Source organism: Taudactylus pleione, unplaced genomic scaffold, assembly GCF_031769625.1.
Source record: "Taudactylus pleione unplaced genomic scaffold, aTauple2 ptg000222l, whole genome shotgun sequence".
Classification (NCBI taxonomy): domain Eukaryota; kingdom Metazoa; phylum Chordata; class Amphibia; order Anura; family Myobatrachidae; genus Taudactylus; species Taudactylus pleione.
In genome coordinates, this window is record NW_028284624.1 from 2,723,948 (window position 1) to 2,751,558 (window position 27,611).

At 41.8% G+C, this 27,611-nt stretch overlaps 1 protein-coding gene across 1 annotated transcript in view; it reads right to left on the bottom strand.

Moving 5' to 3' along the window:
* The window catches only part of AFF2 (ALF transcription elongation factor 2), a 599,847-nt gene that overhangs the window by 57,266 nt on the left and 514,970 nt on the right, over positions 1–27,611 (bottom strand). Inside the window, exons 10-11 of the mRNA XM_088478852.1 lie at positions 6,116–6,278; positions 3,009–4,019 (exon numbers count right to left, since the gene is read on the bottom strand). Of these exons, the coding sequence (XP_088334978.1) occupies positions 3,009–4,019; positions 6,116–6,278 (1,174 nt within the window). The remainder of the gene's footprint in view (positions 1–3,008; positions 4,020–6,115; positions 6,279–27,611) is intronic.

Genomic DNA, 27,611 nt, shown 5'->3' on the forward strand with positions numbered 1-27,611 from the left:
AAAATGCATCAGCATCCCCACAGAAATGTTAGAAGCACAAATTATAACAATACCTAAACCTGGTAAAGACCTGTCAGACTGTTGGAATTAAAGCCCCATTGTGCTCCTGAATACTGATGCTAAATTGTATGCCAAATAATCACAAACCCCATCTTCTCCACACGAGGCTCACAAATTGTATTTATTTGCTGAAGATGTTTTGCTTTCTGTCCCCATTTTGGAGTCTTCACTGCAGACTCTGCATAATGCTTTAGACAAATATGACTTCCTATTATAAGCTGAATGCCACTAAATCAGAGGCTCTATCTCTGAACATTCATACATTCTAGACTTCAGAGGTATCTCAAATACAGTTGGAGGGATGTTTCCTTGACATACTTGGGTATTCAGATCCCAAATATATTTGACATCAATATTCCTCTCTTGATATACCAGATTATAAGACTTAAAAACTCTTGGGTATGAAGTATTTTGGCTGGGCAGACTTGCAGCTTTTAAAATGGTGCTTTGTTAAAGTTGATGTATCTAATTAGCACCATCCCCTTGTGGTCCCCAGACACAATCTGGAGTAATTTAACAAAATATGATGATATATATCTAGAAGAAATGTCCTCCTCCCCCGCATGGTTAACAGACACACAACTTCCTCTAAGAAAGGCAGGGTCTTATGCTCCCTGACTTCTACCTTTATCAAATGGCAAACAATCTCTCTCTATTGACCAAATAGTCCCCGTCCAAAAAACAATATAAACTGTGGGATGATCTTGAGAGGGCCTTGATAATTTCCTCTCTGAGACCTCCCATGGATCCTAAAATGGATCAGACCACTGCCATGGTCGATGTCCTTTAGATTTGGGTTGGAAGTTATTGACCAGTACCGAATTTGCGGTACCTACTAAAAATCACTGGCTTTAGGCACTGTCCCAACCTATACCAGACCTAGGCCTCTTGAGCTGGCAGTCAGAAGACCTCTCTACTATTAATGACGTACTTCTCTTTTAATCTTTATTCCCCTTTGCCAGCTCCACAGCAAGTCTGGTCTGCTCCTGTCAGAATCCTACAAATTCATTCAGATTGCTCACTGGGTAAAGGAGATGTGTAAAATCAATAATGCCGTTTGCCTGCTATTTGCACAGATTTTCATCAGACTGACCAACAATATATCCAAGGAAGCAATCACTTTCAGGTATCTCTTCCTTCTCCCTGAGTGTCTAAGGTGATGTCAACCTGGAACTCAGAGGTAAAAACATAACCCGTAACAGTAACCTAAGAGCATACTACAGGATTGTGGTATCACGGCAATGGTCACACATCATTTGATGATAGCAGCCTTTATTCAATCTATGGACGAACAGAATCGCTGTGGGAACTGAGATGATGGAGCCATATTTCTTGCGTTTGGGATCGCAGGCACAGGATGTGACATGCCACCGAAATGGTCACAACACACCTCAGATTTTAGCCGACACTTTTCCATTACCATCCCCAAATGCTCACCGACTGTCAATTACACTGTAAATAAATACTCGGTACAAGCAACTACTTTAATTCACCATGATGCTGCAATGTGACTCAGATGCATGCGTAGATGGCCAATAATACAGTAGCTCAACTGCGAAAACATTGGCATGGCATACAACTCTGAATTAGGCCATCAGTGTGCAAGGCAAGAGGTGACCTGTGGTGCAATCAGCAAATTTCATCAAAAACAATCCAGCAAGAACTACACAGAGCAGGATGCCATAGTCAGGCTGCAATGTATAAGCCTCCATTACACCTGGCAATACTTGTGAGTTCCGTAGTGCAGAGCGTACAGGCAATGGACTACTAAGAGGTGGAGAAAGCTAATATGGTACATAAAGATTAGGGGAGAATGAAAACTTATACACTATACTTATACACATCAATTTCTGAATTCTCATGATAAAAATGTAGGATGCTCTCTTAGCAAAAGTCTGGAGGATTTCATCCAATTGGACAAGATAACCACTCCCTCACTTTTAGGCAAGTCTGGGGGTGGTAGTTTTTTTTTTTGGAGACCGCCACTGTTACCATAAGTCACAGAAGAAAGAAAATCCTTAAAAGAAGTTAAAACTCACCTTGGTGGCAAAAAGGTGTCAGTTTTAAATGTTCATTGGAATTGCCCTTACTTATAAACATGTTAATGTTTATTTTCTAAGATACAGTTTCATTAAATGCACGTTGTGATTATTTACTTAGAGATTTAGAAGAGTACATTCCCCTTCCAGATTGTAAGTAATTGCACTAAATTATAATGTGCCATAACATGCTAGTAGCAGTACATAAACTCGTACTTAAAATGTACATATGAACATATACTACAGTACAGTGAATAGAGAATGGTTCCATCATCATCTCAATATCCATTATTTATAAGAATTAATGACATGTAAGAACATTGCATGTCTTCTACTATCATTATAATTGCCAGTAGGATTTACAGAAGGATGTATGATGTATTTTTTTGTATTATTAATATATTGTCCAGTATATATCATCCTGAATAGCAAAAAAAGTTAAAATAAGTTTGATAAGTTAGCACATAAATTGATGATTTAACAGTCATTAAATGATTGCACCAATAACAAAAAGTATTACATTTTATTGCTGAGCTTATCTTCTTTACATATATGTCTATTTTAATAATTAATTTGATCATAATGATGAATTAATAGTCATTTTGAAGATCAGGCATCTTCAGACACATCATTTTAATTACCTTAATGTACACTATTGCTATTCTACTCTTTATTTAAAGTAAGTGTAACAATATATGCTTACTGTATTACCTAGATAACACACACAGACATCAGTTATAATGTCAAATGCAAATAGGCTTTGAATGCAAAGATATTACTAAATTATTTTAACACAAATTGACTATAAGTAACAACCTAAACAAGCCATAAAAAAATAAACAATCTGCGGGCTGTAATGAATATTCCAAGCTGAGCGTAGTTTTGTAGATTCTCTGTAACTGAACTCACCTTGTGCTTCCTTCTGGACTTTGTTGAATTTTTCTCAGTAGCTGTGGCTGGCATTTGAGGCTTCTGTTTAAAACCTGTATCTCTTGCTTCGTTCTTTAAAACCTCACTTTCAAAAGTTTCTTGACCTGGTATTCTGGATAATAAACTGAGGTCTATTTTCACCCATAAAGATTTAAGGTCTTCAAATTCCCTAAGTGGAGAAAGAAGTTCGCTTTGTACAATGGGAAGAGGAGAGAATGGCTCCTCCAGATCAATATGTACCTGGTCTAATGATATACTGCTGCTATTACTGGTTAAGCTGCTCACACTTAGGATATTGTTGCTACAGTCCTTTGACTTGATTGGATTTGTGGGCCCCGTACAAGCCGTTGATATTTTAACCTGCAAAACTTCTTCTTGATCAGTGTTGGAATCTGAAGCTGAATCAGTTTCAATAAATTCCCTAGATTTAGGAATAATTTTGCTTGCTCCTCTAGCTTTCTTTTTCTCTGAAGTGCTTCCTGGGCAAGTCCTTTGTTCCTTTCGTGGTGCAGTTTTAGCAACAGTAACTTTTGCCTTTGCTTTTGGTGGCTCTTGGCTTTCTCGTACATCTTTCTCTTTGGGAGTGCTGCTGGTGGGGTTTGGTTTGTTCCATGTGTAGTCTTCGGCACTGGAAGTTCTTTCGACCTTTTTTGGTTGTTTCTTAGCAACAGCTCTTTGCGGCGTAGGTTCATTATGAGCTGGTGACTTTTGTTTCAAGGGTTTTGCCTCTGGGGGTTTTTGGGGAACTCTAGGTTTATTTTTTTCCCTTACTGGACTCAGCAGCTCCCTATCTTTGGATAGGGACTCGGGCTGCGGGATAATACTGTTAAGTTCTCTTTTATTTTCCCCTTCAGTCTGTTGGTTATTTTGAGATTCAGAATTATTTTCTGAATGCACCTCGTTTTGGTTGTTAATTATTGTTTTATTGTGTGGGTTGACTTTATTTAACCACTTATCCAACTGCCATTTGTTTGTAGAAGGTGGTTCTGGCTGTGAATAAAACCAAAATAATATGTCAGTATTCAAAATGGAATGCATACAATAAAATATGTTTTTAGATTACACTGATAATGATCACAAAAATGTTGACTATTTCTAAAACTGGCTAATTAGTAAGAACACTGGATGTATTCATTTTAATTAATAGCATTGCCCCAGAGAAATCTAACAAAACAAAAATGCTAAATAAGCCAAACAAATGATACATTTTTATAATGTTGGTTTTATGTCTCTCCTGAATACTATGCAAACAGAATATGAATTGCTTATATACAATACTGAATATATAAACATAAAGTAAATGTAACAATAAGGTAAATTAGATATATATAATTAGATCTGTAGTGTAATGTAAGATTTATTGTAATATGAATTACATAATTAGAAGGAAAACATACCACATCAGACTCATGTTAATTAAACCCTGTGTTTGAACATATAGTGTACATATCACACACAAAGTCAAAATTGCATTTAACTAACTGCAATCTTTTAAGAGGGTTTCCTTGATTATTCCTTAATTATTATTATTATTTATTTTATTAGGATTAATAGTTACCCAGTTCCCAGCTTCCAAGCCCTAACAATGAGCTCCCACCTGGCTCTTCAGACACTATGGGGCTGAAGAAGATTTATACACAATTCTGTCTGCATATGGATCTCATGATTTTTTAGGAGAGAGCACATGCATCAGGACCTGCATTCACAACTTTGGGTAACTACAGGCAATGTAAAGTAATACAGATCTCAGTCCCATCTCCACTTCCGGAGGATAAGTAAACCATGGGTGTGTCTTGGGCAGGGGCAGAATTAGGTATTTGAAGGCCCCATAGCAAAAGTTTGTAAGAGCCCCTATGTACCAGCCAATGAGGGATACTGTATAAAACTCATGTAACTTTGACAAGGAAGATGGCCCCCCTAAGCTCTGGTCCCCATAGCAGCTGCACCCCTTGCACCTATGGTAGTTACACCCATGGTCTTGGGCATGCTGACAGAATGCAGGCTATTCAGAGGTGAGTATAGGCAGAACACTGTCTGCTTTCAGTTGCATCTCCTGCACAATGCATTGGGCTGCTGCAGATGCCTGATGATGATGATGACGTTTGCTTTAACCGGTGGTGGTGTGGTCATATAGATGTGCATGACTCTGAATGCAGGCTGAAATTTGCATTTACTTGTGAATATGTAATGCGGCAGGAATTGAAACTGCTTTACAAGCAATTCTGAATCAGGCCCTATGGTTCCCTGGTTGACAGATCCACTCTATTCTATTGCAGCATGTTGCCCACTCATTGCTATGCCTCTCTAATACTCAAATGGTGACTACACTATATCACTCTCTGTAACACCCAAAATACTCATAACACTAAACAGCGATAATAAATATGTCCATTCATTATTATTGATATTAAAGAGTCACAAAATTGAATAAGCAGTATATTGGATAGGAAATCAGTGGTGAAATGAAGTCAGTGTTATAAACTTCAAGGTGCGACTGATAAGATCTAGGGCCAGCGCAACAAAAGGGATGTAGTTGAGATCCCAGCAGTTGGGATGCCAGCATTCAGAATGCCGTCGCTGGAATCCCGACACCAATCAGAATCCCGGCGCCAACATCTCGACCGCCAGCATCCCGACTGTAAGTATTGGGGATAGGGAGAGGGTTAGGGAGTAGGGGCTAGCAGGAGGGTCAGAGTTAGGATACGGGGGGGTTAGGGTTAGGCTGCAGGGGGGTAGAAGGTTTGGTTTGGGCTGTGGGGGGCAGAGGGATAGGTTTAGGGGTAGGGGAACTTACCAGCAGGTGTCGGTATCCTAACCCTGTCAGGACGCCGGCATTGGAATACTGATCGCCGGTATCCTAAGCACCGGCATCCCATACCCAACACCAAAATAAATATGAATTACCTGACTTTAGTGGCTCATCTCACCATTTTTTGATTGTCAGGGTAATGTAAAACAAACAGAAGGAGGGCGGAGGGGCAATGTTAAATGATTATTTAAACCAGTTTAACAAAAGGTAATATTATAGGATAAAGAATATAACATTCACCAGTATTTTACAAAATACTGTTCACTGATATATTTACCTCTGGGGTTGCATTACGGTTTTCTTCATTACATTCACTGTCACTAGAGCTGCTCTCACTGTCAGAGTCTGATTCTGAGCTGGTCTCGGACTCACTGGAACTTCCAGAACCTCCGCTGGAATTGACCAGGTTGGCGCTGTGAGCTGTTGGCAGAGGGAGGCCGCTAGAAAAATAAAAATACTTTACATGAATGTTTGAAGTACCAACCAGTATTCATATAAATGCAGTCTATTGATTCGCTGGAAGGCTGCAATCTCATATAGAAAATGGTTGTCTCCATTGCACAAGACAGGTACAGTACATGCTAATAAAACTATCTTATTCTGGTTGTATTGTGGTAAACTCCCCTTTACTTACTAAACAAACAAATTGGAATGATAAATTTGTCAACATTTTTGTTTCTCAAACTATGTACAAAATGCCGTAAAACACGCAAAATATTTAAGCTTTTTTATGTTTAGAACTTGATTTGTAGCAGTATACACTAATAAACACAACAGTAAAACAGTCTTCAATTATGATGCAAAGAAAGCCTCAATAAACTTACATATAATTATTTATAGTCAAAATGGTTACATGTAAAGATTCAGTTTCAATACTCAAATAAAAAATCGGAATAAAATAAAAAAGAACAGATGCTAACATTTTCTAATGTTTATTCACTAACTTACTATAACTTCTCTGTGCCATTGTCACAGGTGTCATTCTGAGAGCATGAAATGCTTATTGGAAAAGACAGCAATAAATACAGTGACACCAAACCCACACAATATATTCTGTAAAAGGTATATTTTAAATAGAATTTGATTTGTCAGGATTATGTCAGGTTACTGAATTTGCATCACCATTCATTTTGTGATAAAGCTTTAAAACACAAGTCCAAATGTATTATGTATAGATTTTACAGACATTTTGTGCCATTGGTTTAAAAGTTATTTGGTTATAAAAATAACTGAAATTACAATTTGTGAGATATATAAATGAGATTAAAAAAAAAGTGGCTCAGTGAGGCAAACAGCATTTCCCCCTTAATTTATATTATATACCTTCCAACGCATCATAAACGCAATGGGGCTGATGTACAGTTGGCAGAATAGAGAGAGTTAATTACTCAAAAGACAAGTCCACGGACAGCAGTATATATATTGTGTCATAGTGAGATGTGTTTACCTCTTCATTGTCGACATGTGCGTCTAGTTTACTACAGGCCATCATCAGTGTGTACTTGCCCCTGCCCTATAGCAGGTGCAACAAATACGCCTACTAACAAACGTATATGCACTTACTTGCTGCCCTGCATAAGCCCCATTGGAATAAGCACAGGACGCAGGACTTTGGCCCTCATTAAGAGGCGGCCGCAAGAAGCGCCGCTCGCTCTGAATGAGGGCGGCCGCTTGCTTTTTCTAGTGCGGCCTCCTGGTTGCCTGCTAATCTGTGGGTTACCATCCATTGCGACCATTGGGGCTTGCAACGAGACCCTAAGGTTGGGACTCGGCAACTGCAAGCCCAAGGGGGCTTCCTGCTCTGATCGAGCAGGAAGCTCCCCACTGACATCACTGCTGATGTCACTGCGGCCACCCACAAAACGGTACGCGTTCCTTAAGGAACGCCTCCATTTGTGAAACCACCCCCGCCCCGCCTACAAAACAGGCCGAGCTGTCGATCAACATCGACAGCCGGCCCTTTTGTAGTGAGCTCCGGAGCGAGAGAGTTTCTCTCTCGCTCTGGGGCTTGCGCATGCACAGTGCGGCCGCTGTGTGTGCGCAGGACCAAAACATCGACCCGGTTGCTAGCGCGAAGCGCCTGCAACCGGGTCTGAATGAGGTCCTTTGTCCCTCCCTTACCACCACCTCTCCAGTTCTTAGTTTTGGTATGTGTGGAAGGCGTGTGTGGCTACATATGCATGCATTCTCTTTCTGAGCATGTGCACTGCAAATTCACACAAAATACTGGTGAAAACTGGCGTATTACTCAATCAGCCACTATGTCATTGTAACTTAATAACAAAAATAACATTTGTATCTATTTTGCACATTCACACCCTAAGTGCACCAAAGGGTAGTTGCTATGAACTAGCTTGCTAACAATCACTGAGGATCCCAGGAGAGAACAAAGTATGTAAGGAGTGATGGGGATAGTGACAGGAGATAGGATCCCAGGGGAGGAGAAAGGGTGTAAGGAGTGATGGGGAGAGTGACAGGAGATAGAGTGCCAAGATAACAAAAATAACATTTGTATCTATTTTGCACATTCACACCCTAAGTGCACCAAAGGGTAGTTGCTATGAACTAGCTTGCTAACAATCACTGAATAATAATTTAATGTGATGGACATTTCCATTTATAATTAAAATCGATGTAACTACTTCAGACAATTCCAATAGGTATACTTGAAGCCACACAACCATTCCAATGTACACTAGAGACAGAAGTACCTGCATCACTGTAGATTTACAGTATTTAAGACTATCAATGAGGCGTAACCAAGCAGTAGTTTGTAAAAGTTGCAATTGATAAAGTAAATGGTCCTAAAGAGTATTCATAATGTTGACATTCAGAACATATTGGCATTTTGTACCACACGTGTCCTAAAGTGCAAATAGACATACATTCCATGTGAGCCACCAATTTTGCAAAGGTTCATGCAAAATTTCTTTGATAGGGTCAAGAAATGGATAATGATGTGTGAGGCTGACAAATAAGCACATAAATGTGCAGAGAGTCATATCTCTAGTTTGCAAATGACTACTGGTATCATTAGATCCCATCATAAATAGTTCATGTATAAAAAGAAAATGCCACTTCCAAAAAAGACAGAAAATAATGATAACTAAAAAGCATGGTGTTAATTTAATACTTTATATTTCCTATTTTTGGGGGGCAAAACAATGGTCTTTATCAGTGTCAGAGAATAAATATATCATGCAAATAAAAAACAGTTAATATTTTGATGTTTTTCTTGTTTCTATCCTAAACAGGTGAGAAAAGATGATGTTATGTGACACAATGTCAGGAGAGTAGTCGAGACTTCCAGGTAAAAGAAGGGAGAGTGTCAGTAAACAGCATCACAGGAGCGATGGGGAGAGTGACTGGAGAAATGATCCCAGGGGAGGAGAAAGGATCCAAGGAGTGATGGGGAGAGTAACAGCAGATAGGATCCAAGGGGAGGAGAAGGGTGCCAGGAGCGATGGCGAGAGTGAAGGGAGATAGGATCCCAGGAGATAAAAAAGGGTGCCAGGAGCAATAGGTAGAGTAACAGGAGACAGTATCCCAGTGGAGAAGAAAGGGTCCCAGGAGCAATGGGGAAAGTGAAGGGAAATAAGATCCAAAGGGAGGAGAAAAGCAAGGAGTGATGGGGAGTGTAAAAGGAGATAGGATCCAAGGGGAGGAGAAAGGGTGCCAGGATCGATGGGGAGTAACAGGAGATAGAACCCAAGGGGGGGAAAGGGTGCCAGGAGTGATGGGGAGTAACAGGAGATAGGATCCAAGGGGGGGGGGAAAGGGTGCCAGGAGTGATGGGGAGTAACAGGTGATAGGATCCAAGGGAGGGATAAAGAGTGCAAGGAGTGATGGGTGAGTAACAGGGGATAGGAACTCAGGAGAGGAGACAGGGTGCCAGCAGTGATGGGGAAAGTGAAGGGAGATAGGATCCCAGGAGAGGAGAAAGGGTGCCAGGAACGATGGGGAGAGTGAAGGGAGATAGGATCCCAGGAAAGGAGAAAGGGTCACAGGAGTGATGGGGAGAGTGTAGGGATTTACAATCCAAGGGGAGGAGAAAGGGTGCAAGGAGTGTTGGGGAGTACAGGGGATAGGATCCCAGGAGAGAAGAAAGGGTGCCAGGAGCGATAGGGAATGTAACAGGGGATAGGATCCCAGAGGAGGAGAAAGCGTATCAGGAGTGTTGGGAAGTAACAGGAAATAGGATCCAAGGGGACGAGAAAGGGTGTCAGGAGCGAAGGGGAGAGTTACAGGAGATAGGATCCCAGGAGAGGAGAAAGGGTGCCGGGAGTGATGGGGAGAGTGACAGGAGATAGGATCCCAGGGGAGGAGAAAGGGTGTAAGGAGTGATGGGGAGAGTGACAGGAGATAGGATCCCAGGGGAGGAGGAAGGGTGTAAGGAGTGATGGGGAGAGTGACAGGAGAAAGGATGCCAGGAGAGAACAAAGGGTGTAAGGAGTGATGGGGAGAGTGACAGGAGATAGGATCCCAGGAGAGAACAAAGGATGTAAGGAGTGATGGGGAGAGTGACAGGAGATACGATCCCAGGGGAGGAGAAAGGGTGTAAGGAGTGATGGGGAGAGTGACAGGAGATAGGATACCAGGAGAGAAGAAAGGGTGTAAGGAGTGATGGGGAGAGTGACAGGAGATAGAGTGCCAAGAGAGAAGAAAGGGTGTAAGGAGTGATGGGGAGAGTGACAGGCGATAGGATCCCAGGGGAGGAGAAAGGGTGTAAGGAGTGATGGGGAGAGTGTAGGAGTCATGATTACCACTACAATAGGTAATTATGAATAACCAGAAAGTTTTAATGGAGAAGTGCATTAGTTTCTATGTAAGAGTGGTACAGTGGTTTTATGATTAGTCTTGTTAAAGTGAAAGTAGATAGTGTAGAAGAAATCTAAATGCAATGGGAGACCCTAACTGTGAACATGCCTGATATATTAGAGATATTTTTAGCTACTAGTCAATTGATAGGCTAAACAATAGTTCAGTCCAATTTATAAGGACATAAATATTTTCCTAAGCTATTTAAATGCCCAAACCAATAACAACTTATATTCTGCAAGCAGAATGCATTTAAAGTATTGTATCATATTAGGCCAGCAAATATTGCCCAGTCACAATTATGCTAAACTCTCAAAGATGAAGATAACACAAATTATATAACATGATAATAAAGTAAAGAAAATAACAGTAGTAAACACACACACACACACACACACACACACACACACACACACACACACACACACACACACACACACACACACACACACACACACCATATGGTCAATGGATTAAAATACATCTATGAATTGCGTATACGTTGAGTACACAGGTGGGATGTCTTTTGATCACATGTTACATGAGCCTTGAAGCTCATTGTAGTATTAATGATAGCAGTCATTGAGAGGATATACATCCGCTTATAAATGTGGACTTGCTAATACAAACTGGCATCTGAAGTAATTGCTACTAACTACTTACCAGAGCTAAAACAATCATATTGATTTTTGTGCATTTAATTCTACCCTAAAGATGTTTGAGGATTAATGTATTTGGCTTTTAATCCTTCTTGAACTAGTAACCTTTTATTTCAACATTTGCCGTTCTTTTTCTTCTGAGTGAGGCACTACGCTGCGAAGACGATTAGCTTAAGAACTCTAAATACTGAACACGTTTAATTCTAAACACCAGGTGTGGCTTCTACATTATTATAAAGCTTATGTAGAAAAAATATATATATTGTGCAAATTAATCAATACATTGTGCTATTACAAGCTTATTTCAAATAACCTAATTTAGCAGTTATCAATTTACTCATTTATAATTTATATCATTTAACTCTCTCATAATATATAAAGATATGTTGTTATGGTGCTGAGGTGACTGCTTAATACTTTTTGTATATTGTAAAAGTTTATTTCTGCAAATAGTACGCCCCAAGTGTTAACTACATTTGCATCTGTTTATAGATTAATTTAACAATGAAAACTGACTACTTTAGTACATAGAGCTCTTAAAACAAATGCTGCCCTTTTCGTGGCTCAATACAGCACTTTCCTTAGACCTGAAATTGACTAATTTAAAAGGTTGAAAGCTAAATGTGACCAGTCCATTTATATGCACATGCACTGGCACAACCTTACAAATTAAAATGCAGTTGAATTTTCATTTCAGTACCTGTAGATTTGAACATGAGTGTAAATTTAGCCTCATATACTAAGATGATATGACCAAGTATGTGCCTGGACACAATGACGTTGACCATGGTACTGTAATAATTATTTGTCAATGGAAGGACACCATAACCATGAAGCTGCTTAAACATGGGACAATTGCGTCATCATCCAAATTCTGGGAAAAATATCAAATTAAGATCAAATAATATAATACATCACCTGGCATGTCTGAAAGATCATTTTGCATAATACTGTTTATACATAGGAATGTACAAATGACACCTAGGGCAAAATTTACTAAGCGTTGGGTTCTAAACCCCAGCAGTTTGGTGCCGGTTTGACGGCGGGTTCTAAACCCTGGAGATTAGTGGCGGTTTGGCGGCGGTTTCGAAATGACAGCCCTGTTCTATTCTATTCTAAAATTTGTTTTGACGGGGGTTTTGCAGCGGTTTTGGTCGTAGTAAATCTGCGGATAGCAAAACCACCTCCGGGATTTAGAACGCACCTCTTAGTAATTTTTGCCCTTACTCTAATATACTGTACAGACTCTCATATGGCGTTTGACTACTTTTGCATTAACTTTTAATGATTATTGGGGGTGATTCAGGCTCAGACACTATTGCTATTAAGGTAATGTACAGGAGGCATCATGCCTCCTGCATGCATTACTGATCCGAGCTGCATCCATGGATGCAGCATCGGATCATCTGAGGGTTCCCCGGCCGACTGAGTGACCATGGGGTCACTCCAGCCAGCCACCGCAGATACACAAAAAAGGCCAGGAAATCTCAGTCAGCCAACGGAGATCCTGGCCTCTTCCCTCCCCTCCAATGGTGACGACACGCATCCATTTGGGGAAACAGAGTACATCGCCACCCCCTCCACCCGGGAAACGGCAGCAGACTGTCAATCACTGACAGTCTACTACAGGACTTTGTGCGGGATTGCAGACCGGTGCTACACATGTGCAGTACGAGTCATGCGCCGGTGCATAGGAGTCACAATCGGAGATGTGCGCTTACCATTGGGTTAGTGCACATCTCTGAATCAGCCCCATTGTTGATGAATTTCTAACAGTAGTTCCATGTAATAAACTGCACATATTTAGAATAAGTTATACATCTCAGTGTTGGAATTCAATGATTTTTGGGTGCAGATCAGTGGCGGCTCCAGAAGTGGGGCTGCAGCACAGTTCAAAATTCAAATAGGGGAGCCACACCAACTGCCTGCGACACAACCACTGCGACACAACCACGTCAGTGACCACTGTGGTCACTGACTGCGACACAACCGCGTCTGGCTTGCCATCCCCATTACCTGTAAAATTGCCTCTTGCTGCGTTCTGTGGCTCCCAGCGATAACCATCGGGATGCATGCACAGTACGAATTGGACACATGTGCAGACTGAAAACATTGTCCGCTTGCGTTCTACATCAACACTCCTGAATCACGCCCTTTATGTGCAAAATAGCTGCAGTGCCATTATTCTTATGCGAGTAAGAGGACATTAGTGGCCTAATATTAGGATAATATTTCCAGTGGAACTGGGAACCAAATGAGCCTATTTAAAGTGGCAAATAATGTCTGTAATACTGACATCCTTCCATAAAATAAATAAATAAACTTTGGCGGCTAAATTACACACAATACTTAACAGATATTCAATTACTGAAATAATAAAGAAAATTCAGTTGCCAGGAGTTTTGACTGCAATTTGGCTCCCTGGCTGCTAGCAGTTGGCTGTTCTGTAATTTCTAGTGTAGCTGTTCCTTTTGAGAAAATGCCAGGCTCTCGCTATTTTTTTGCCTCCGAATCCAATTACAAGAGACATAATGTAATCTATTATTGGGGGAATCTTGACACCCTTCTTTCTGCTGTTCTGAGCAGCTCTGTAATTGAGGTAAGCACAGGTGCTACTCATTATGGGCCATTGTGCACTGTCTGGATTCTGGGAATTGTGGAATTCAGATGGTTTTCTAACTTTGCTTGTCTGAATAACAAACAGGCATGATTCCGCGGCTGTATGTACAAGCTTGTACATCATTCATTTGGGACTACTATAGCACCTGCTTTCCACTCCAAAGCCAGAACTGAGTTATCTTGAGACTACGACTAGTTATGTTGTTTTTAATGGCAATACTCTTTTGTCTGTTAATCCAATACAAGTTGATCCAAAGTTGAACAAAATAATATTGCTATATTCTTTGATAAAATGTTAGTTACAGGGGTCTATGTACTAATTATCACGGTACTGCAGTGATTATTATATACCTAACTCGCCGGGAATATATTTTAATTTTTAATAAAAATATTTTGTCTATGTACTACGGGGAACTCACAGGGACAGCGATTTCGGCAAACACTGTCCCCGCGAGTTATATCCCCGGTATTTAGGAGAAGTCTTTCACAGAAGTGAAAGACTTCTCCGGGAAAAGCTGCATAATTTTATGTAAAAAATGGCTTGATACATAGGCCTCTTAAATCCTTAATGATATATTCCATTGTTAGATCTCTAAGCACAGGCAATTTAGCTCCTGAACTTAAAGATCAATTAGCCTGGTTGGTATCAGGGCACAATACATCACGGGCAGGAACATGTTTCATCCCTAACTTTTTCAAGCTGTTACCTGATACCAACCCGGGTAATTGCTCTACTCATTACCGGCCACACACATTGTGGAGAAGGAATGGGTATGTAATGCCGGCTGTTGGGATGCCTCCTGTCAGAATACCGACAGCAACATCCCGATGGTTGGCATCCTGACAGGGGTCGGGTAAGTATACTTATCCTTTCCCGCCGAACCCTTCTGTTTTGTAGCCTAACCCTAACCCTCCCCGTTAGTGCCTAAACCTAACCCTCCACCTTTCGTGCCTAAACCTAACCCTCCCCCCTTAGTGCCTAACCCTTTTCCCCCCTTCCCCAGTGGTGCCTAGCCCTAACCTCCCCCCCTCCCAAAAAAAATAACCCTAACCTCACTACACTCCCTAAACCTAATCCTCCCCCCCCTCGTGGATAACACTACAGGCGCCCCGGACTTACCTTGTTCGGGCTGGTGTCCTTCGGCATACCGGCATCGGGATTAAGATAGGTGTTGGTATTTTGATGCCTATCTTAAGTCCCTTGTTGGGTTTCCCCTGTCTGTGTTGAGACAGGCGGCATCGCAGCCGTCAGTCTCATAACTACATCCCATGGAGAATATTCCTACCACGGCTGTACAGAAACTAGCTGGCGGGTCTCTGTGCTCGAACTGCCCTCCAGAACTCGATCGTAATCCCAATAAAGGAGCAGGTAACAACTAGAACTTCCTATGGAATCTCCTATTGGTGCAAATAAGATAAAAGGATAATCCTTACATTATATTTTGGTCTGTTGACTGACACAATTCAATACAAAGTTACAGATAGTAACAAGCATGATGCAAACTCTCTATACAGTGTAACAATTTTTAGATATCTTAATTAAGTATTGATATTTTAGTGTTTGATGTCTGTTGTATATGTCAATTCCAATATTAGTGTTATATAAATACATCCTGTGTCACAATTGATAGTCCAATTAAATAGAGATTTTAAATACATGTTGCTTGTCTTTACCAGTGCAGTTTTATTTTTGCATAACAGCTAGCAACCCAGCAATGGCAGGTCCATACTACTTTTGTGTTGTATGTTCTACAATATAATACCTCTTTTCCACCCAAAACCCGGGTCCGACCTGAGTTATTGGACATGGTTCCAACCCAGGTCAGACCCCATTTACACTGCAACTTCGATCTGGGTTACTCCCAGGTGAGCCCTGTTAACACTGAACCCACGTCTGCCCTGCTAAACCTATGAGGTCATAAAAAGTGGGAGGTGACTGCTCCACAACCACCAATCAGCTCATTTTAGGCATGACCCAGGTCGGATAACCGGGATCATGCCGTTTACATTGCACCATTACCCGGGTCCATCCTAACCCTGGTAGCTACCTTGGTTGGATTCCCGGGTCACTTGACCCGGGTTATTCTTCAAGGACCATTTTACACTGAGCTGTGACCCAGGTAGACTCGGCAATAACCCAGGTTTTTGCAGCAGTGTAAAAGGGGTATAATTTTCTTACCACAGAGACACACATAAAAGTACATATGGGACACATGACAGTAGGTTGAAGCCAATAACCCATCTATGTCTTTGGAATTTGTGAGTAATCTGGAACACTAGAAAAACCAAAGTGAACATGGGAACAATACAAGGTTTATGATTAGCCGAATGCTTACAATTCAGCCCACTAATTCCATGTCCTGATATGCTCATTGTTTTAATCACACATCCATAAATTCCAGGACCTATATTTATAGATAAAAATTTACAATTTTGGCTCCTCTTGCTTATTTTGAATATGCAAATTTGTATTTGAGTTAAGTTCAGTATTTGACCAAATTGTAAAATATTAATTTGTCTCATCGTTTTTAAAACTAGAACTCTAATACAGTTTAGTGTTTGCTTACATAGTCCCTAGGCCACCATATATAACATTAACATTATTTGTTCACTGGTACTTAGGTGTTAACAAAAATGTGGTTTATTTTATTTAAAATTTGACAAAATCTTTCAGATAACATTCCTTTGTTTAATATATATATATATATAAAAAATAAAGATTTTACTATTTTAACTATCACTGTAAATAATTTAGCTTTTTGTTATTATTTGATGGCCAGAAATTATAATAAATGTATACATTTCCTAGTAACAGATTGGAGATTTTATAAAAGTATATTTCTGCTTTGACCGACGAAAAAAAACATACAGTATGTGTCAGGTCAGTGTAGGATCACTTCTCCCCTAGCTATTGTATAATATACAGTAGTACTTGAGATGTCAAGCCATAGGTCTGTCTTGTCATTTATTATGCACCCTATGTGGTTTGTTTATTCTGCAGTACTTTATATGTCTATAGGAGCATATGGCAGAAAATATATTGGTTCCCATTAGTATTGAGTAATCACACACGACTACTGAATTTCTCAGCTGTGCAGCTATTCAGCGTTATCAGTGATCCCAATTAGTCAGATTGCCTAGTGTTTTCTTATTCAGGGACACTGAACAAGAAGCAATTAGCACAGGCACTATAAAAGCAACACCTGACACATGTATAATGCATAAACTATTACAAATGGATGTCAGAATATTAATTAAATACTTTAGACGTAATTGCTTTATATTCTAACACTATGAGTTTCAAAATTTATCACAATTCAAATTTGTTTCCATATTTTATTTAACAAGATTTATTAAATTTTATCCATTTTGAACAGAGATTCTTAAATCTGCACATAAATGGCCTGGACCAGTCATTGGGTCTGAGTGAGAAACAACTGGTATGAATGATCACATTGGTTAAATAATACCCCTTTTCCACCTAAATTCCGGGTCTGACCCGAAGTTGGAACAAAGTTCCTATCCGGATCAGACCCGGAATTTTGCCGGCGCCGACTCGGGATATTCCCGAGTCAGCGCCGCTCACACCGCAGTCAGGTTTGCATAGACCCGGCTTTTGCGGAGTGAAAGTGGTCGCTTGGAGATGACGTCATCTCCAAACGACACAGAAGCCGGACCAATCGGCCGGCTAGCAGCGCACTCCAGGTCATCGTGACCCGGAGTGCGCTGTACTCACAGCAGGGTTTCACGGGCTACGCCCGTGTTAAACCCTGCTAGTTACCTGGGTTGGATTGCCGGGTCACTCGACCCGGCGATCCAACTCTCTCCCCTTTTACACCAGGGAGCTGCCCGGGTTACCCTTTCAAAAACCTGGGTTTTAGCTCCGGTGTAAAAGGGGTATAAGGTTCACATAGGGACTAGACAGAGAGAGTGGTAGTGACTGCAGATTGTCGCTAAACGGACGTGAGTTTCTATTCATTCGGTCATCACCCGATTAATTTCTATCAGATATTGCTGTTATATGACCCACAGTCATATGTGGTGAATAATGTCTAAAATGATAAAAGTGGCTTCCCAAACTACTGTAGTATAATAGAAATAACAGACAAATAAGACAGAGGGTCTTATCATTAGAATATTGCAAGAAAGAGCAAGTAACTGTGCACCTTGGTAAAACCATGTTGCACTGCAGGTGGGGCAATTTAAAATGTGTAGATTACTGTAGATATGAGTGGGGTGTGTCCCAAACTGAAATCTAAATTGCAGTGTAAAATATATAGCTGCCCATACACCAGACTAGTGGCGGACTGGCCCGGGGGACAGGGCCCCCCGGGCCGCTCTATCGCTGAGCATCGCGGGCCGCATCGGATCTTCAGACAGGAAAGGGCCCGCCGCTCTGGTGGTCCAGTGTTATGCCGCGGCTGCGTTCCGACTTTGACTGTCGGCGCCGGGAGCAGCCGCGGTCACATTGCTTTTTTTAACTGTGTGTATGTGTGTTCCCTACAGGGCTACGGAAGCCCTCTAGGTCCACAATTATTAGCAAAAAGGCAATCTGTGATACGGCTGTCCTACTGCGCATAGACAGCCGTATCACACTGGGGATTGGAGACGCCTGGAGCCAGCTTGCACAGCAAGCACGGAGGGAAGGCAGCGGCAGCAGTAGTGAGTTACACTAAGTATATGAGTGACAAAGCCTCCCTGCTGCTAGCGGTGTCAAGCCGGAACCCCCCCCCACCCCCGCCGCCTCAAAGATTTATTTGGTTGCTCTTAAGCCCGTTAATACTAATATCCCCCCCCCTTGCCCTCCCAAAAAAGACAATAAGTAGTAGGCTCCCATAATTAGTAATTTAAAAAAATAAAAGTGGCCCTCCAGCTGTGGGACTACACATCCCACACATCTACACATCCCTACACATCCCACAGGCACTTTTGACAGTTTTTCTATCAGGGCATGCTGAAAAGTGTTAGGCATGCGAGATGTGTAGTTCACCAGCAGCTAAAGGGTAGATTATTATTGCCCAATGCCCACCCCTGGTAGGGGGACCTTTGTCAATAGGCAACTCCCGTATAAGCAGGGACATGGAAAGTTCATCCCTGGCTGCCCCATGAATCAGAATGGAAGTGGCGAGAAAAAGAATGAAGGAAAGAAGAAAAACCCAGAAAGGAAATGAAAGTAGAAAGAGAGAAAAGCAGAGTAAAAAAAATGACATCAAGGTAAGTGTAATTTTAGTATTGTTTTGTTTTGTCTGTCCCTCTCTGTCTCTCTCTATCTCTCTCTCTCTCTCTCTCTCTCTCTCTCTCTCTCTCTCTCAACTATGCAATGCCAATGTTCCACTGAGCAATTATCAGCAGGCTGCTCATGTGCTGCGTTCGCATTGCACATGCGTCAAGGTGCCGCTGTGAATAGACACGCAATGTGGATTCCTTTTCAAAGTGGTTGACATGAAGTGACCATTTTGGGGTGTTAACATGGTGTTAGCAAAGAGTGGTTGTAAAAAGTCAGGCGTCTCATGGTCATTCTCAGGGCGTGTATCTGATGTCAGCTGCGAGCCCTAATGTGCAAAATCATTGCGCTGCATGACTACTGAAGGGTCTGTGTAGACATAGGTCTACTCTTCAGCCTGATATTCCTTGTTCTTGTGTATAGGTTGCATATGTGAACGCAATTGCAAATGAGTTGTGGTCCTTCCGGTGGGTGTCTCTTTTCATTTGTGGCAGCTTCACTGGCTGATATCTGCAGTTGTGTTGTGTAGAAAATCGCACTTGCAGCTGCATTAGTATACTGCTCTTGGCCAGGCCCTTGTGCTGTTAATGAATTGCTGCCTACAGTATGTACAGTAATTCAACTATACATGCACGTGCATTACGGTTTTGCTGATAAGATTATTTACATTCTAAATTTCTTGTGGTAGATGTTTACACCATTGTGATATATTTGACAAAAAAATTTGAATAGTTTGCACCTGTACATAATCTTTAGCATTATGTGAATTTTTGTAAAAATGTATAATAATAAAGTATCTTTGGGATAATTAACACCAGGCCTATTCTTTTTTTAATTAATAAATATTTATTATACCAAAAACCTCCATTTAAGGATGCACCATTACTTATGGGCCAGTGCTCTGGACTTGCCCCCCAGGCTAAACGTTGCCAGCTAGCCCCTGCACCAGACCAACGTTCCTCCAACCATCCCACTAGTTGGTTGGCTGGAATGAAAATGTAGTAATGTTTGGGAGCAAATGACAATCAGCCACAGGGGCAAACACAGGATTTTTACAGGGGGGGGGGTTTACACACACACACATAGATATACACACACATACATAGATATACACACATACATATGTCACACATACCTTACACACAAACACACCTACTGCATGTCACACATACATTACACACACACTTACTTTGCAGCAGCTGCTGGATGTAGACCTGTGATAAGGGTGGGACCTGGCAGGCAGGCACCATCTCATCAGGCTCCTCCCCCTAGCGAAAACTTGGTATGATTCGTGAGTCAGTCGTGAGGAGGCAGAGCAAGATGATGCGATTTTAATGGAATTTCATCATATTGGCTCCAGCTCCTCCCAATTGACCCACGAATCGGCCGGAACCTAAGAAGATGGTGCCTGTTCTCCAGTCTGTCAGGGGGGATTTCTGGGTACTCAGAAACCCCCCGCGTGTGCTAGTGAGCCATTTTCTCCCAAGCACCGGAACCACAAGAAAATAATGTAATCCAATAATGCAACAGGAGTGGCATACATAATCAACAGGTCCTGCAAAAGCCATGAACTGCCTGGAGATGGAAGAAATCAAGGGAATTATGCACTATGCAGAATTCAACATTCCGGCTATCTCGGCAGTAATACTCTACATCCCTTCATATGCTATTTCAACAGATATTTGATAAGTGGGGTCAACAGGATGTCAACATAATGGCTTGGTTGACCCACACACTAGACTGATACTGTTCAATGACAACAGATCAAAAAGTATTTTTAATAGAAGCCATAATGGATGTAATTATGCTACCAAAAGTTCTCAAAAAGATATAAAGGAAAGATGTTCTGATGATTCTTGTTGATCTGGACTGTAGTGATGTATGGAAATTCTAAATATGCTACCAAGGAGTCTTCAACTAATACTGGCCATACACTAGTCTGAACAGCATAAGATAAGATTCATCTTACGATTTATCTTGAACTCCCCGGCAGCTCCCTGGCAGTCCCATATGCACGATTTGGTGCTTATGTTCATACGAACTCACGTATGATCATTCGCCCCAATGCATCATGTGTACAATCGTCCGTGCGGCATCATTTGTTAAAAAAAATAAAGACTGACGCACGCACGGGTGAGGGAGATCCGTGATGCATTCATCTGTCTTTAATAAAATAAACACAGATGCAGGGATGGTTCAGTGAGAACCATCCGTGCATCTGCGGAAAAAAAGTGTTGTTTTTTTTTAAATTGTGTGCACCCCTCCCCCCCAAAGAGCAACCAGGCCCGGGCTTTTAGTGACCCAGTGCTGGTTGTGCAACATACGGGGGACAAATGACATAAGGGTCCCCATGTAAGCACAACCAGCACCGGGCTAGTCAGAACCAGCCCTGGTTGCCAAAATACAGGGTACAAATGACGTAGGGGGTCCCCCGTATTCTGCACAACCAGCACTGGGCTCTGATCTGGTCCTGGTTCTGGAAATACAGAGGGAAAAAATTTATAGGGTCCCCCTGTATTTTGCGTAGTCAATGGTGGGAGCCATTCATTGGCTGAGAGAAGCGTGGGGCTAAACTCTCAGCCAATGAATGGTCAGACATGGCACTACAAGGGTTAATGTCATGTATGAGCCATTCAATTGGGAGGTAACATCCTTCAAGCATGTTACCTAGTTTGTGGGTCAGATTTTTTTGTTTTACCAAGGACCAAGGAAGCCTATTTGGACAAGAGGACCAGTCCAGGTAATGTAGGTATGTGTGAGTGTGTATGTATATATGTATTAAAACTATACTGTCACGGTGTGTGTGTGTGTAGTGTTTATTTAAACATTTATTTACAGGTGAACTACAGGTACCAGCGAGCCCTTAATGCCCCGCATGCTAGTACTTGTGGTTCTCCAAGTGCCAGCATGCAGGAGAGGCTTGCTGGGACCTGCAGTTCTACTCGTAAAGACAATGTTTTCACTTATTTTTTACACTACATTTATACACTATCAACCTGTCACCCACCACCACAGGGGTTCCGGGGATAGCCCATGGCTATCAGCCTAGGTCTGGGGTGCCCTGGAGGGGGGGGACCCTTTATTGGGGGGGGTCCCCAGCTCCCCAGTCATCTCTGGCCTGGACTGACTAGCGGTCAGGGTTGATGCTTCAGCTTGGGGACCCGGTGAAAAGGGGCCCTGGGCTGTGGCATCAGCCCCCCACTAGAAAATGTCCGGTGCTGGTTCTGGAAAATGCAGGGAGACCCTACACATATTTCCCCCTGTATTTCCAGAATTAGGACTGGATCAGAGCCAAGTGCTGGTTGCGCAGAATATGGGGGACCCCTATATCTTTTGTCCCCCGTAACCAGGGCTGGTTCCGACTAGCCCGGTGCTGGCTGTGCTTACTTATGAGGGACCCCTATGTCGTTTGTCCCCCGTATGTTGCACAACCAGCAATGGGTCACTAAAAGCCCGGGGCTGGTTGCTCTTTATTTTATTAAAGACAGATGCATGCATCATGGATCTTCCTCACCCATGCATGCATCAGTCTTTTTTTTTAAACAAATGACGCCACTCGGACGGTCAGACGAACGATGCATCGCATGCAAAAATACATGGCACAATCTACATATGATCACGATAGATATGATGGGCTGCACATCTGATCATATGATATGTTTTAAAAGCTGCGGGAGTGCGCATCGGAACGTATTCCTACCTAAATGCTACACGATTTGCACACGATTCATTGTACGACGCATCGAAAATCTGGCAATCGGCCTGAAATCCCGCTAATGTATGGCCAGCAAAAGACTTTACTTCATTAGACTTTATCTCTTATGGCTTTAACCGGATGGCTGTTGAAGTCATCATTTTAAAATTTAAGTGCAATGTTGACAGCAAACCATGCTAAAAGTTTTTGGCTGTAGAGTGAAGACTAGGGAATTTCCTAGCATGATTTTGTTTTTCAGGAACGTCTAGTGTTTTTAGGCTTAGCTCATTATGGACCTGATTCAGAGGTGAACGCTGCTGCATCCGCTCTTGTGTCTGCTGCCGGAGTCACAAATGCTAGTATCATCCTTACCCTGGAGTAGGAGCCTGCGTCTGAATGTGAAAGCACTGAGATGCCCACCTTCTGCATCTCTGCACACTGTAATACCACCGGTGATTCTTTAGACCCCACCATCGGCACACCGTCGCACGCACCAATGACACTTACACTAGCCCTATTGCAGGTGTAGTTTCTTCATGTGAACATGGCCTCTGTGTCTGTGTATTTGGGAACACAGGACCTCATTCAGACCCACTCGCTAGCGCTGTGCACTCACAAGCGGCCCGATGGTTTGCAAACGCACATGCGCACGCTTCTTTCTGCGTGTGCGCGAACTACTCTGTGTGATCACAGCCCACTTGCTCGCACAGCAAAGACAGCCCAGTGAAATGAGTGACAGGAGAGGCCGTTTGTGGGTGATAACAGGGGCAGGACACGTGGGAGTGGAGGTGAGAACGCAGGCATCCCTCTGTGTTTCAACGCCATTTTTAAGGCATGCATAATTAACAGGCAGCATCATAGTACATGTCACATGCCTGTTTTTTACACTGAAGTCCTCGCAGTGCTTGCGGTAGGGTAAGGCAACCACAGGTGCTGCATTCGCTACCGATGGTGCTCGATGTACCAATGTTTTAATACGCTTCCTGGAGATGACGTGCGCTACCTACCATATAAGCACAAAAGAGGGACTGTGCTTTAACACTGATTTACCTAACAAAACTATTTCTAATTGAATTATCTGTATATATTGGAGCAGTCCTTCCTCCTCCTGCACCAGTTTGATGCACCTGGGTTGTGTGGGATGAGACCTTGGTGAAAATCTGTCCAAACGTTTCTATAAATTAAACATTTTTTGGGACCCAGGATGCCAGTTTAGGATGTAAAGGCTAGACAGGAGACTTGTCCACCTTTCCGGGTGGCTGGGAGTGCCACCCAATTTTAATGAGTCTCCTGGCCATTACAGGAGGGTAGGTAAATATGATATGCCCCCTTGTGTCCAACACACAAAACAGCAACTTAGCACTGCACTTACGACAAACAGAGCAAAGAGATTTCACTCAGGCAGGGCCATCTCTTCCATTGGGCTTGTTGGGCAGTTGCCCAAGGGCCGGAAGCTTGTAGGGGCCCGCCAACCCGCCCCCCTGCAGCCATGGGCAGTTGGTAAATTTGTGATATTTTGATAAGCCGGACGCCGGTGCACTGTATTCTGATCTAACCTCCCCATCCCCCCCCCCAGTTTCACTTCATCTGCCGGCTTCAGACCAGTCAGACAGAGTCTCTCTGCATGTGTGGGAGGTCTAATGGGCATGCAGGAGGGTTTAATTTTATTGAACATTTAATTTTTTTTGCCGTGAATGGGTGGGTAGGGGCCCAAGTGCATTGCTTTGCCCAGGGCCCACACTGCTGTTGAGACAACCCTGCACTCAGGCTTACATGGATGGTACTGCTAACAAGGGGGATTGCCTACATCTGAGAGGCAAGGTTGAAGATTCAATGAGTGACAACATGTTATGGTACAGCACTATGCTTGTAACACTGATTTGGGGGAAGCAAAATGTGTCCGGAACAGCCAAAGTTGATGTCATTGTGGATTGGCCTTCTTGGGCATGCTGGGTGTTAACAAAAGTCTGAGTTTCCTACTGTAGCACCATTAAACCCCTGATATATGTGACAGACAAAAAGTCACACATGCTAAGACCATGGAATGCACAAATTTGAGAAGGTAAGTCATTTAGCTACAGGTGTAGCAGGCTGCTCCATACAACCAAAAATAGCTAGACCGATGCCTCTGTGCAGTACTGAGCCAGGTAGATGGAGTTGGAAAAGAACACCCCTATATTTGTTCCAAATTATTAGACAGGGAGATTACTTTTGCAACTATGAAGAAGCCATTGCCTGGTCATTGTATGGGTGCTGCAGAAACTCCACCCCTATCGCTATGGCGATGAATTCTCTGTGATCCCTAATCACAATCTATTTAGTTGGCTTCAGAAGAAAATGGGCAACTGTTACGATGGAGCATAACTTTACAGGTAAAGTATACAAGTATAGCATCTGTCATAAAGACTATGGAAATGCAGACAGCACATTCTGTCAGGAGGAACAGGTTTCATTATTTTAACCACCAGCTGCACATGGACCATGAGTTGTCAATTGCCTGACAAGAGGAACAATTTGACTACAGCTGAAGATTTAAGAATGGGAAGAAATGTGATGGAAATAAGATACCCAGCAATAACAAAAAAGGTACAGCCAGCTGGGGTACCCTGTTTCACTAGGAAGAATGCTGGTGGCATTAAATAACACCATGTAATATTTGCACAAATAAATGTGTTATATAATGTGAGCTTTATGTTAGCAAGGGAAAAGTGTGGTCATGGTCGGTTTATGCAGAGCACAATTACATTGTATGTTCCTCACTGGTATTAGGCAGATAATAAACAGAGTCCTGATTAAGGGAAAAAGCCCCTAATATGACAATCCTAGGAGTGACCCAGTAAATTAGTGTTAGCCTGTAGGATTTAGTAACATTATGTGGAAGTGGGTATTATCATTGTTTAATCATATAACTACAGACTATGTTCAGGCCAAATAGCAGTGAGACATAATGTAGAGCTTGGTTGGGGATGAAAGTGACATTTGGACCCTCTTTCAGAATTTGGAACCACCAAATCCAATGCTGGGATTGGAAAATGGATGGGTACTCCACCTCCTCTGAACCATGGGAATCCAAGGATCAGACTGGTACAGTACATCTTGGGATGTTTCTTCATTGGCAGTTACGGCTTGCGACCAGTACTGTCACTGTTGTGATTGTGACTTAAAATATATTTTCCCAAACAGAATCACTTAGTGTGCCCATTGAAAACAGAATTTCGATCAGGTCAGATCTGTGGCAGATTGGCAAAAGGTAAAACAGAAATGTCATTAGAATAAGCTAACCAGAAACTAACCTGTGTGACCAGTAACTAATGCCTGCATTACTGAGCACTGCATCCCTTGTTCTATTGCTGCATACTGTGTATTGTTAATGTCCTTTAAACTGTTATAGCCATTTTGGTGATTTAGGTGTATTGTTCAATTAAAACTTTATTCTTTTTATTAGCAAATATTTACCTAAGTGTGAATGTGTACCCATAACACTATAAAATGGGGTCAGTGAGGCCAATAGGAGACTCGTTAAGTGCAAGTCAGACTGGTAATTGGTGTCTGATAACTCCCAATGGACTGGTATGGGTAAATATGTGGCTCAATCACCAGTCTCATGACTGCGTGGCTCTCTCCCAAAACTAAAACATACAATTTTGGGTGATATATGTATGTTATTCCCCTAAGTAATTCAGCCATTGATATATATTAATGTCAAATAGTGGGTTTGCATGTTCTTTAACAAATACTCCTACTTTTAGCATATAAATGACAGCAGGGCACTGCTCACTAAATATGCCGTAAATTCCTCCTGTAGCCTTGGTATGACCGGCTAATACCATTAGTGCCATAGAATGCTTTAATGTATACAATCTACAAGAGAGCAAGATTTATGTTACATAATAAACAATTACTGCAATCCCCCTGCCTGCACAAATAAAGAACTGTTTTGCAGTGAGCAATCAAGTGCTAATAGCAGTTAACACTTCAATTTATTTTCAAAATCTTAACACTCTTCATACATGACAAGTGTTAATAAATTCAATAAAAGTAGTAATCAGACAAGTAGAACTCAACATGTCAGATTAGTAATGTGATTAACAATGGCTGACAGTCTTCCTTGAGAAGAGACAAGGAGTTTCCCTCTTGCTATTATCACAGAAGAGAGAAGAATATGCGCTGCAGGAATATAAATAATTTGGAAAGTCTCTCAGACAATATTCTACTCTGAGCCTCATTTGCACTTTAGAAACGCTGCCCTACAGACCTTATGTACTTTTAAGATTCATCAGAAAGATACATGAAGCAGACTCACAGCTAAAGAAATGTACATATTTAATGCGATCAGATCTCTAGGTTAGAAAATATCTTACAAAAAAGAGAAATATTAGAGAGCATGCTTTAGTGACTTCTTGCTTTGATAAATACCTTCTGGCATGTCATTTACTAAAAGTGTATGACTTGAAGAGATGACAAGTAAATGATTCTTCTAAGCACAAATAAGGGCCTGTTCCTTCTCATTATATTTCTTTATCAGCTATTACAGGTTTTAGATCTCTGTTGCACATATACAATTCACTTGTTGTTTAGCATGCTGTGTAAATACATTCAGAAGGCTATGTGTGTGTGTTTTAGGGGCATTATTGATGAACTTCTGCCACCTCAGAGTATATATAGCATTTGAGACACTTTTATTTATTAAGACTTACTAATTTCACCTAAAACATTGGTTATTGTAAGTCCATCTAAATATTATGAGTAGAGGTGTGTG